This window comes from Pseudophryne corroboree, chromosome 9 (genome assembly GCF_028390025.1).
Source record: "Pseudophryne corroboree isolate aPseCor3 chromosome 9, aPseCor3.hap2, whole genome shotgun sequence".
Taxonomy (NCBI): domain Eukaryota; kingdom Metazoa; phylum Chordata; class Amphibia; order Anura; family Myobatrachidae; genus Pseudophryne; species Pseudophryne corroboree.
The window spans coordinates 306,040,418-306,053,712 of record NC_086452.1 but is presented as its reverse complement, the minus strand read 5'-3'; the positions used below and the strand labels follow the sequence as shown (position 1 = coordinate 306,053,712).

The window sequence follows — 13,295 nt, the reverse complement described above, 5'->3', positions numbered from 1 at the left end:
GTGTGCTCATCGATAATAGACTTTTTACAGTTCCCAATGTCAAAGTGCTGCAACAAAAGCAAATAAGGTGTTAGCATGCTTAAGACGGGGAATGGAGACAAGGGATGAGAGGGTAATCCTGCCACTGTATAAATCATTGGTGCGGCCACACCTGGAATATTATGTACCGTTCTGGGCACCACACTACATAAAAAAGATATCTTGGAACTCAAAAGGTTTCAGAGACGAGCCACCAAACTGGTTAAGGGGTTAGAGGCACTGGATTATCAGGAAAGACTTACAAGGTTAGACAAAGGAAAATAGGCGACTGAGAGGGGACATTATTAATATCTATAAATACATAAAGGGACAATACAAGGATTTAGATTTGTTTACCAAAAAAAGGCTACACAGGACATGTGGACACCTTCTGAGGTTAGAAGAGAAAAAAAATCATACATAACGAAGGAAAGGATTCTTCACAGTATGGGCAGTAAGGATTTGGAATTCTCTGCAGGAGAAGGTAGTAATGGTGGACTCCGTCAATAAGTTTAAAAATGGATTAGATAAATTCCTAACTGAAAAAAATATCCAAGGATGCAGCATTTTAATGAAGTAAACTTTTATAATACAGGTTGAACTCGATGGACATTTTGTCTTTTTTTTTTTTTTCAACCTCATCAACTATGTTACTATGTTAGTACATTGGGTCTCTATTTACGTGTTTGGCCTACTGTTGAAAAAGTGGGGTTAAGTGGAGGTGGACAGATCACTTCTTATCACATACAGAAAGTGGACAAGTTCTGTTCGAGGACCAGAGACCTGCCTGTGCTATGACTGTACCAGGAATGTTTGGTTGGTGTATCTGATTCCACCAATACCCATACTCCATGTTAAAATAAAGTGAAAAGGTGTTCTAGGTGGCTCCATATTTTTTTTAAAACATCTTGGTGTGCTACATTCTAAGCTTGGTGCCAGGGCAAGTGTGGAAACTTCCACAAAGGAAGGATCTTTGTCTCATGGTCTGCTTATACGCAAGGACCCTCCTCATCTGCATTTGTTTAGCATGCCCATTTAAAGTAGGATCCTAAAGCTTAAATGTCTGACTGTGGAAGTAACTGAGAACCATGTTAAAAGCCAGAAAGCCCATGTCTGCCAGAAACTGTCACAGAGTGCTTGTGGTATTTGATGTGAATGCTAATTATTTTACATTTTATCTATGTGGACCTGACAGTGGCCTCAGATTTAATTCTCTATAGGTACAGTTATTGGTTCTGTTTATATACTATGTTGACAAAAGTGATTGGACAACCCTGCACAAGCGAATTGGTGCGTTCCTGCAGCAGACACGTGTTTGTGAAGGTATAAAATGGGTTGCGGTACACTGATTAGATAACTTGCTAATAAAATGGCTTACAAGAAGGAACTAATCGAGTTTGAAAAGGGGATCATAGTAAACTTGCTTGATCAGGGGTATGAGTATGAGAAGCATTGTGGATGTTGCGTAGGTTCCTAAATCCACTGTGTCTTTTTTTCATTAATGTGTGAAAGAAGAACGCTCATTGCAGGAATGCAAGTCACCCTGGAAAACCTCAGAAACTGCAACCCAGGGATCAGAGAGTTCTAACCAGGGAGCTGCGAAAGAACAGCGGTCGTCCCATGCATACCATTGCACATGAGTTCCAAATGTCCACTAGTGTTCCAGTTTTGATAAGAACACTTCGTAGGGAGACCCATGCACATAGATATTATGGGCGAGCAGCTGCTCATAAACCTGTAATAACAAAGAAGAATGTAGCCCAGCACTTACGATGGTGAAAAGAATGCAAAAACTGGTGTAACAGTGTAACAATAGCGACGAGTGTTATTGAGTGACAAATCATGATTTACACTTTTGAGATCAGATGGACGTGTTTGGGTTTGGTGATTGCCAGGAGACTGTCTGTCTGTCTGAAGCCAGAGTGTACAGTACCTACAGTAAAGCATGGAAGTGGTGGCATTATGATATGTGCCTGTTTAAGCTGGTTTGACATGGGTCTACTAGTTGTAATCTGAGAAGTATAGAGATGTTTTAGATAACTCAGTGCTCCCTACACTGTGGCAGTTCTACGGAAATGACAAATGTTATCAGGACGACAATACCACCTGTCATGTTTTCAGAGTGATGCTGGACTGGTATACAGAAAATCTGTTAACCCAGATGGACTGGCCAGCTCAGAATCCAGATCTTAAACCCACTGAGAACCTCTGGGATGAATTGGAGTAACGGGTGCATTCTATGCCGACTCGACCTTCTTCATTGCCACAGTTGGTCACTGTACTTAAGGCGAAGTGGCAAAACATAACGCCACTTGTTGCCCAGAAACTTGTGGACTGTTTGCCAAGAAGGGTGTCTGCAGAATTCATTGCACGTGGTAGACCTTCAAAGTAAGGACGTCAATAAATTTTCATTGATCTATTTGCTGTCCGTGTTCAACACCTTTGTCCACATAGTGTATATTATCAGAAGAGATTGACATGGTACGTTACATGTTCTAACTGCCTGGTGTTCCACAAACAGTGCGATGAGACCTTAATTGGTTCTTTCAGCATTACTTCTTCCTCCCTTTATGTCTTTAGAAACTATCCAACTCAAGGATTTTGACATGGAAATATTTTTTTTCTGTAAATGCTATATGTTTGACTGTAAGAGTCTGAATTTCAAGAACTTTCCTGTAGGTCTCTAATCCTAATATATCACGAGGACAGGTTGGTTTTACAGTATATACCATGTCTTCTTTCTAGTCTAAGGGGATGTCCAGGTTTCTTCCTAACCAGGGTATAATTATCCTTTCTCAGAAGAGGTCTGGATCTTGTGAGAGAGACCAGCTTCTTTTGGTGGATATGCTCAGGTCTCTAAAGGCTTAATTGGATAGATGTTCAAATGTATGAAAGATTCTCTTCTAGTTCTGTACATTCTGCAGTATTGACTGGCAAGTAAACAAACTGTTGCCAAGTGGGTAAAATCTACAGTTCGGCAGGCATATTCCAATTTTGTACTACCAGTTCAGGAAAATAAATCACTTTGCCAGATCAGTCAGTGCTTTGCAAGTGGTGAGGAATAGTGTCCCATCTGAGCAGCTGTGTCAGACGGCCCTGTGGTTTTCTGTCCATAACATTTACAAAAAATAACCATGTTCATGTTGCCTCTCAAGAGGCTAGCTTTGAATGAAAATTCTTACACGCAGCTTTACCTAAATTTACCCTTCCCTGGGGTGCTTTGGAATATTCTCATGATGATAGCAGTGTCCCCCAGACTGAAGGAAGGAGAAATTATAATTTTTGTACTTACATTTAATCAATTTATTTAGGGGACACTGCATTCTCACCCTTTATTGTTTAATTCTGTATGTATATTTGTGTGTTTTTCTCCTCCTTGTATTCTTCTCTTACCCTAATCTTTGGTGTTCCGTAAATTTGTGAACTGCAGACTCTTTTAGCAGGGATTAGCATCAAAATTTTATTTTTAATCCCCTCCATTGTTGCAATGCCCCCTAGAGGGAAACAAATCTATGTACAGTATTTCACCTAAGCACAAAAATCCTCTTATTGCCTCAATTTTGGATTCCTTGGGTAAATATTCATGCTGAGCAAGAGATGACAAAGCTACCCAGGGAATTTCAGATGAACATACATGCAGCAAAAATGAATGAAATGTATACAGTACTACATGTATGTTTAGTAAATACGTTTATTTTAAACATGTTTAAGGGAGCAATGCATCAAATTGTGAGGACACACCTTGGGAAATAATATAGCATTTATACACGGGTGTACTATGATTGGCCAGCATACCGGCGCCGGGATCCCGACCGACGGAATGCCGGCAGTGGGGCAAGCGCAAAAGAGCCCCTTGTGGCCACGGTGGCGCGCGTCTTCCTCCCGGAGTGTTGTGGACACCCCAAGATGGAGAATAGTTGTCAGTGTCCTGACGGTCGGGAACCCGACAGCCGGTGTATCGAGTGCCACCCTTTTATACACCACATGGATGGAGAAACAGTATTTAATATTGTTAAACTGGGATTGTAATGGTAATTACAGATGTGTCCTCATACAACTTGCCTCAATGTACCACGCATTGGGAGATGCTTCGCGCGAGTGAGTTGACTGGTCACATGCAACTCCAATAGCAATGGGTGTGGGTTTTTTTTGTGTGCAGAAAATGCATCTTATTCCCACCGCAGTGCAAATAAGACAAACAAGCAGATTCTACTGATAAAAATGATATGAATGGCTATATTCTGTGTGTGTCTGTATCTGCATATGGAATGCTATGTTTTCTAGGAAAACACTATAGCGTAGCATTTCGTATGCAGATAGAGCTGCTGTCGCACACAGAATATAGGCATACCGCATACCATTTTAATCAGCAAAAGCCGCTTGTGTGACCTATTCATATCGTTTTGTGAATAAGACACAATTTAATGGAAAAAGTAGCACGAAAAGACGCTCAGCGCTACCAAGTCATGCCACGGTATGTCGTGACTAAAAGAGCTGTTTAACATGCAGGGAGACTAGATGTAAGTGAACACATATGTAACATGTTCAGTATAGTGAAAGTTTGACAGCTTCTTCACTGGAAAGCATTGCTAAGAAGAAAGTAATGAAAACGAAGCCATTCAAGTAACTTACATTTTTGTACTAGAACTGATTTACCACAAGTACTATCAAATTGTAACTGTGTGTCTTCTTCTGTATTTGAAAAGCAAACCACAGTAACCCAGCCAGCATCACCAGGGAAGTCTGCAGCAAGTGATTCTGCTCCAAGTCTGGACGCCATGGTTTACAGGTGAGCTGGAACGCTGCAGCTTGCAATCATTTTCTACTCTATAAGACCAAATGTGGTTTACTGTAAAGTGTATCTGAAAGAGGTATACTAGAAACCTTACTCGGGCAACTACTTGTCACACTAGGGCATTATGACCCTTCCCCCCCCCCCCCCCCCCTCTATCATCCATAAGGGATACTGGGGACCTTAGTACAATGGGTATAGAAGGGGTCCAAAGGAGCCGGTGCAATGAAAAAAATTTCCACAGGGTGTGCTGGCTCCTCCCCTCTATGCCCTCCTTGACAGCTCAGTTTAGAAAAATGTGCCCTCAGGAGAGGATGCACACTCTGGAGCTCCAGAGAGTTTTTCTTCAGTTTAGTTTCTGTTTGTTATTTTCAGGTAAGCTGCAACAGCATATCTGCACCGAGGGACACTGGGGGGGACCGACACGGGCCTTGTTTAGAGGTGCTGAGTTGGATTCCGCTGACAGGACAACGGTCCTGAGGGTCAGTGTACCGCAGACATTGCGCTCTCACGCACATACCCACAGCACGCCGCACACCCCCAGTACAGAGCCCGAAGGTCGGCAGAGTGGTGAGTGACAACCGGGGACCCCACTGGGGGGGGACCCGGTTCCTATGTGTGGCATGAACTCGGGGGTGGCATACGAACACCGCTGGCGGTGATCCCATAACCCCCCCCTTCACGTAGACTAGCAGCGATAGTGAAAATAGGTTATTATTTTTTTTTAAACTCTTTATTTGTACTAGGAGAAACAAACAGGTGCACAGAATACGTTCAGATGTACGACAAAAAGTACAGAAAGTTCTCCTAGATATTTTTCAAATATAAATTTTACAGTTAAGAAGCAGGGGAGTCCCAGAAGAGGGGACAACAAACGGGGGGAAGGAAACGAAGAGGAGCATAGGAAGGGGAAAAGGAAGAAATTGGGAGGGGAGGAGAGGAAAGAAAAAATAAAAACAGGCAAACTTGAGACAGACCAGGCCGATCTAAGCCATGGGGAGGAAGTTATACCAAACGTAACAATGTGCAGTGTATAAATATAGCAGTATACATATAGGCATGTAGACAGATTACTACTCCATAACCAAGAGACTTCTAGGGAAGGCAGGAGGGCGTCCGGAGGGAGGATCCAGGAACAGTGTGGCGAATAGCTCCAGAAGGCTTGAACAGAGGGGCAGTTAGAGTATCAAGCAGAGGGGGTCATCTTAAGCAGCCAGGGACTCCAAACAAGTTCAAATTTGTGGGGACAGTCATGCAGATAATAAGTGATCCTTTCCATATTAGCAACGAACCAAATGTAATTATTTAGTGCCGTGACAGTAGGGGCAGCAGGGGAACTTCCAGTTCCTGGCTATCAAGGATTTAGCGGCCACCACTATATGGGAAAACAGTTTATTCAGGAGCGGGTCAAGATCTGGATACGGACGTGCCAACAAAAATACCCAAGGGTCCAACACTAAGGGAAGGCCAGAGAGGGATTTCAATAAGTCGAGCACCTTATTCCAGAAATGAGCTATACGGGGACAGGTCCACCCGATATGGAGGAGAGTTCCCCGATGTCCACATCCTCGCCAGCAAACCGGGGTGGCCGAAGGGAACATCCTAGACAGTTTATCCGGGGTGTAATACCACCTATAATACAGTTTATAGGATGTTTCCTTGAGTCGAGTTGAGATAGAACTTTTGGCTATGCCCTGTTGCACCTCCTCCAAACAGGCATCGTCCGGCGGGGGGCCCAAGTCCCTCTCCCACTCCCGTTTATGGCGAGTCTGCGGGCCCGAGGAAGCCCCAACTAGCATGGAGTATATTAGTGAAATTAGCCCTCTACAAATAGGTTTTTTGATGCATAGAGATTCAAAGGGGGTAGGATCCCGCTGATCGTCGGATTGAGGTAAGGAGAATAGGAAATGTCGGATCTGGTAGTATTCAAAAAAGGGGGGGGAGTGGAGAATTTACAGTTGATGTCATCTAATGTCATCCAATGATCTTGGAGATAGAGATCATGTACCACATGAACCCCAGCGCTATACCAAGGAGTGAAACGAAGGTATGAAACCCCAGCGGGAAATGCAGGGCTATCCCAGAGGGGGGTGAGGGGAGTGCAGGGGGAGGACAATTTATATTTCGTGAGGGAGTGAAGCCAGATAGAAAGATGGAATTTGAGAGAAGGAGAGGAATTCGTCAGAGTGAGCTGGTTTGGTTTGCCCAGGCCCCAGAGCGAAGCCAATGAGCGGATCCCCAAGGAAAGGGCCGCCATGGCCACCCAGGTAATAGAGCCACGGGGTACAAAGGAAGTCACTATTTGGCTCAGGTGGCTAGCCAAGTAATAAAATTTAACGTCAGGGAAACCCCGGCCACCCTCAGAACGAGGGAGCCGAAGTACTGTAAAAGTTATTCTTGGAGGTTTATCATTCCAGACAAACTTCACAAATGAGGCCTGGGCGTCCCTAAGAACCTTCTCTGGAACCATGACAGGTAAAGTTTGAAAGAGGTAGAGAAGTTGCGGCATGACATTTTAAGAACAACGATACTACCCAGCCAGGAAATGATATGGGACTTCCATCTCGCCAGGTCAGACTTAATCTTAGTGAACATACGTGGGAAGTTTTCGGAACATAAGGAGCTATAGTGAGATGTAATATAAACGCCTAAATACTTAATCTTGTTTGTTTGCCAGCGAAGGTCATAGGTAGACTATAAAGTGCGTCTGCAATCTTCTGATACGTGTAATATCATAGCTTCAGATTTGATAAAATTTGATTTTATAGCCCGATAGGGAACCATAGTCCTCTATAATCTGATACAAGGCGGGGAGAGAAGACTGTGACTGAGTGAGGGACAGCAGTACATCATCAGCAAAAAGTAAGATCTTAAACTCCTGCGAGCCCATCTTCACTCCCCGAATTCCACCAGAGTTCCTTATCATAGCTGCCAGGGGTTCTATGACCATGGCAAACACTAGGGGGGAGAGAGGACAGCCCTGCCTCGTACCATTAGATAACGGAAAGGGAGCGGACAGCACTCCGTTAGTAAGAACCTTAGCTATAGGGGAGAGCCGAAACACCTGTCAAAAATTCAGCTGATATCCCAAACGCCTGCAGAGTCTGAAACAAGAAGGGCCATGATATGCAGTCAATCGCCTTCTTAGCGTCAAGTGAAAGGACAATTGATGGGGTCTGTCTGCTATTCAATCGTTGTATCAGATCTATAGCTCGTCTAGTGTTATCCCTGGCCTGACGACCAGGAATAAAACCGACCTGATCATAATGGATCAGGCCAGGGAGCACACCATTGAGACGGGTAGCAAAAATTTTGGCATAGAGCTTAATGTCCAAATTCAATAGGGATATCGGCCGATAGCTGGCGCAGTCTCGAGGGTCCCTGCCCTCTTTGTGAATAACTATTATTCTGGCCTCCAGCATGGTGCTGGGGAATGGGGTGCCATGTGGTACAGCATTGAACAATACTCTGAGATGTGGGATTAGAATGGGAGCAAATTTCTTATAGTACGATGCCGAGAAGCCATCGGGTCCTGGAGCCTTAGAGGACTTAAAGGTCTTCAGGACTGCAGCAATTTCCTCATCTGTTATATCTTTATTCAGCTCCAAAGAAGCACCGTCAGATAGTCTAGGGAGCTTAGCCCGACGCAGGAATTCTGAGATTAAAACATCTAGGGGGCCAGGACCTGGATTAGAAGAATTTAAATTATAGAGTTTAGCATAAAAGTCCTGAAATGCCTTGTATATGGCAACCGAGGCATACGTAACCTCGCCTGACGCCGTGTGCACTGCCAGGTATTATTCCGAGAGCGTTGTGCGCTGAGACGGGATGCCAGCATCCTATCCGCTTTATCTCCTTTCTCATAAAATGACTGGTTAAGTCTCTGAAGAGTCTTAGCTGTGCGCTCCGACAAGAGAAGCGACAGCTCGGACCGCGTCCTCAGCAAAATCTCTAAATTAGCAGGGGTAGGGGAGAGTTTGTTGCCTTTCAAGTACCTGGAGTCTAGAGGATAGGGAGAGGAAATTCGATTCCTGTGTCTTTTTGTACCTAGCTGACTAGCTTATCAAATGCCCATGGAGAACAGCTTTATGTGCTTCCCATAAAGTGATGGTAAAGTCTCTGGAAGATCGTTGAATAAAAAATAATCAGTAATTTGATTTTTAATCAAATCAGTAATTTCCAGGTTATGCAATAGGGAGTCGTTCAGATGCCAGGGGCGGGGGGCAATAAAATGGAGCTCAGCAGTGATCAGGCAATGGTCGGACCATGTCATAGGGAGTATACGTGTAGCCTTCAGTTTAGAGGAGAGGTCCCGGCTGAGTAGGATCATATCTATCCTAGAGTAGGATTTATGTACAGGGGAGTAGAAAGTGTAGTCCCTAGTAAGTGGGTCAGTCAATCTAAAGGAGTCAAATAATAGCTGGAGTTTCAAAAAGTCTAATAGGGCAAGAGACCCCAGGGATGAAAGTTTGTAGGTGGGAGAGAAAGAAGAGGGAGGGGAGGATCTGTCTAACGAGGCATCAAGAACCTCATTAAAGTCACCGGCCACTATGACTTCCCCTCGTCGGAGCCTAGTCAAATGTGAGTTCAAACTTCTAAAAAAGGCAGCCTGATTTTGGTTCGGAGCATAGACATTAACAAGAGTACATAGGGTGCAATTTAGTTTCCCAACAAGGATTAGCCATCTACCAGATTTATCTGCATGACTGTCCAACAACTCGAACGTGAGATGAGCAGCGAGTAGGATGGAGACCCCCCTATTTTTGTGTGTAGCATCACAAGCATGGAATGTAAGTGGGAAGGATTTGGATTTTAAGTCAGGGTGTAGGGACTTTTTAAAGTGGGTTTCTTGCAAAAAAAACAAATCACCTCTGGCCTGTTTAAGGGAAAGAAAGAGCTTGGTGCATTTGGTAGGGCTGTTCAAACCTTTAACATTGTGGGAGCATGACAGTCAACACTCTGGAACACCTCGTCTCCTCCCTCCGGACACTGTAACACTGCAATAGACCAAACAAAAAACGTTATAGACATTATAAACGGGCATGGCGATCGGCATACATCAAGAAACAGCTCAATGAGAGAAAAAAGAAAAGAGAACAAGAAAGAAAGAGTTCGGGGAAATTAGGGAAGAGGGGAAAGTTGGGGACCAGAAGAAACGACATCTGGTCTAACTTGCCGGTCAGGAAACGACAGAGAAGAGTCACTAAGTGACAACAACTGGACTCGGGTATTAGACCCTGTAGAGGGGACGCGGCCCAGCCAGGCCAGGCGCATCAAGGACAACGGACACTCAACAACATGTGTCCTGAGTCTAGGGACCAGTGGCAAAGGGAGAGAAGATGGGACCTAGCGTCCCAGATCCTACTACCGCGTAAGGCAGCTAATAACCGAAACGGGATTATCCATAGCTATAACAAATCCAGTCTGGAACAGGGGACAGTACTAAACTACAACAAAGCAGGGGGCATCGGTTCCCATATAGGGGGGTACAGCACCCGCAAGGAGGGACGAGGCATGATGTATATTTAGTACGTTCTAACACAGAGGAAAGGACTTAGATCTAACACAAACATAGAAGGTGCGGGGTAGAGCAGAACTAAGAGCTGAGGCTGAAAATAAAGAGATTAGCCCCACACAACATATTATAGACAAAAATAAGAAACCACAGAATGAAATAGCATTAAGACATATGAAACATTAGGTGGCAGGGCCAGCGAAAGCAGATTTCCGGGCAGAGGGTACTCTTGTCCAGTCCCGGTTTAGGGATCGTCGGGGGGTGGCATTCGACTCCATAGGTGAGGCCACATGTGCTCGCTGCGGGGAATCAGATGAGGCCGCTGGAGGGGTGAGGTCCAAGGTGTGCAAAAGTCCATGTGCTTCGGCCAGATCTCTAGCCGAATGTAGGCGGTTGTGATGCCACACCAAAATGCGAAAGGGGAAACCCCATCTGTAGCGAATGCCATTGTCCCGAAGCACCGAGGTTATAGGCCTGAAATCCTTTCTCTTGGCCAAAGTAGCAGGAGCAATGTCTTGAAATATTTGGAGCGAGTGGCCCAGGAATAGTACGTTGGAGATCTTCCTAGCTTCTCTAAGGATGGTCTCCTTAGTCATATAGTAGTAGCATCTCAGGATGACATCCCTAGGTTGAGCAGAATCTTGTGATCGAGGGCGTAGAGCCCTATGGGCCCTGTCCAACAAGAGATGGTCCTCCGGAGTCGATGGCGATAGGTGCACAAACAGTTTTTTAAGGAAATCATGCAGGGACATCATATCAACGTACTCAGGGACGCCTCTGATGCGAAGATTATTACGTCGTGCCCTGTTGTCTTGGTCTTCTTGATGTTCCAGGATAAGCTGGATCTCCTTCTTTAGACCATGAATGTCATCGCCCATGCCTTGTTGGGAGGTGATCACTTCGTCCACTTTAGACTCCAGGTGATCCGTTCTGTCCCCAAGTTCGGCAACATCTATTTTGAGAGAGGCGATTGCCGCGTGGACCACCGCCTGGATGGATTTCCTCGTCTCCCGTTTCTCACGGAAAAGCAGTTGTAAATCTTTCCGGGTCAATGGGGAATGATCCGAGTCCTACGAATCTGAGATATCAGGAAGCGAGGGGGTTTCTGGACCCGGAGAGGCAGCGTGGGAGTAGGCACATTTTTTAATGCTTTGGGTCAGGTCCGCTCCACGTTGTTTTTTGTTATTTCTAGGCTTGGTAGAACTTAGAGACAGAACGCCTGAAGAGGGTCACTGTAATACGTACCTAGGTAAATCTCGGTAGCAGGAAGATCATTCGGAAGTTATTATGACATAGATTTCGGTAAAAGAAAGTCCCAAGACTCAGGGCTTGTTCCAAAGGATCACATGCTAAGGGGAGCAAGCTCACTCAGGCAAAGTAAACCAAAACAAAAAAAAAAAAAAAATTTCACCAGCAGGTGGAGCTCCGGTTTTAGTTAACATAGGTGAAGTGACACATCCCAGGCTCTGAAGATGTATAATAGAAAAAAACCCAGCATGTGAAGTAAAATCTAAGGGGAGGGGGGGGGGGTTCCCCACTGATGTCTAACACCGCGGCGCAGTGCGGACAGGTCCCCATTGGTGGTGTATTTATAAAAGGGACCTAATTAGAATGGGGATAGGGATAAGTGCTGCAAGGAATGGAGATCCCCTTATTATCCCCCCCAGCTCTCCTTCCAGAGCTCCCGGATGACAGGAGGCAGTGCCCAGCAAGCAGAGGGCCCCAGCCACAGACCAGCCAGTAGCCAGGACACCCCACTGTTACCTCCAGCCACCGGGAGAAGCAGGAACCCCGCAGCACCTGGGTCCAAGATGGCCACCGGTGTCAGGAGAGGATGCAGCATCCAGGGCCCAGCACCCCACTGGTACTTTAGAGCGGGCTCCCCGGGTGCCAGGGGTCGGATAACGGGAGGTGCCGGACTTATGGTGCAGGCTGTAGCAGCCCCCGGCCAGCCGCGGGGATGTTCGGTCTGGACACGAGTCTCTGGGCGTACGCGGCGGCCGCTGCCGTCACTGTAGCTCCCGGCTCGGCGGGAGGAAACAGGCCTCGGGTATGGAGCTCGTCCCTCCGCTCCACCAGGCGCACACAGTGGGGTGAACGAGTCCGCACTGAGGTGGAGGGGGCCAGAAACAGGAGGAAGCCGGGTGCCGGGCAGGTCAAATGAAGCGACGGACCCCACGGCGGGGGTCACCCTGCATGGGTCACAGCAGGGATTGAGCGCCCGGCTTCTGGAGGGTGTGTAGGCCCCAACCCGCATATATAGGCCAATATAAGGCCAGATAGGTCGCTTTTGGAGGCTTATTTGCAGGAGCTCCCCTCAGACACGTCCTCCCTGCTTGCCCGCCAGGCCACGCACCCATTGTACCTTATTTTACACGCTTTGGGGACATTTGCCAGTATAAATATCAGTATAGTTTCGGCGCCATTGTAAGGGGTGGAGCTTCCTCAGAGTGGGACCAACGGTTTCTTGGCGCCATTTCCTGCACACACAGCGCTGCTGCAGTACTGCCAGCTCCTCCCAGTGATCCTCCACGGCCAGACACTGGTACAGGGGTGTAGTTAAGTGGAGAGCCCGCTGTGAGACCTATATATTAGGCTCCTCAAGCACTATATACCAAATTGCCTCACTTCTAACTATATAATTGATAGTTCTCAGGCTGGTGCTGGTCCCTCCTCTCTGAGTATCTCCACACACACAATAGTCTGGGCAGGCAGGCTTGCTTGTACCTATTGTTCTCTGTTTGTTTGTTTGTTTGTTTGTGAATGTAAGTGTACTCTGTCAGCATGTGGAAAAAAAAGCTGTGTGCACTGTTTGTCACACCAGGTTTTCCCCCTTCCCTGCAGATTCTATCGTGTGAACAATCCAGTCAGCCCTCACAAGATAGTGGGGCTTCAGGGGGTGATTTGCAGGAGCCTGCACAAGGAGTAGACTTACTTATCATTGCTATAAGGGATGTCTTAAATATTCCT

General features: G+C 46.1%; 1 protein-coding gene across 5 annotated transcripts in view; it reads left to right on the top strand.

Moving 5' to 3' along the window:
* The window catches only part of LOC134958066 (activating transcription factor 7-interacting protein 1-like), a 190,745-nt gene that overhangs the window by 86,775 nt on the left and 90,675 nt on the right, over nucleotides 1-13,295 (top strand). For all 5 annotated transcript variants that reach the window (XM_063940419.1, XM_063940420.1, XM_063940416.1 and 2 more), the window contains one exon: nucleotides 4,725-4,807. In XM_063940419.1, coding sequence (XP_063796489.1) covers nucleotides 4,725-4,807 — 83 coding nt within the window. The remainder of the gene's footprint in view (nucleotides 1-4,724; nucleotides 4,808-13,295) is intronic.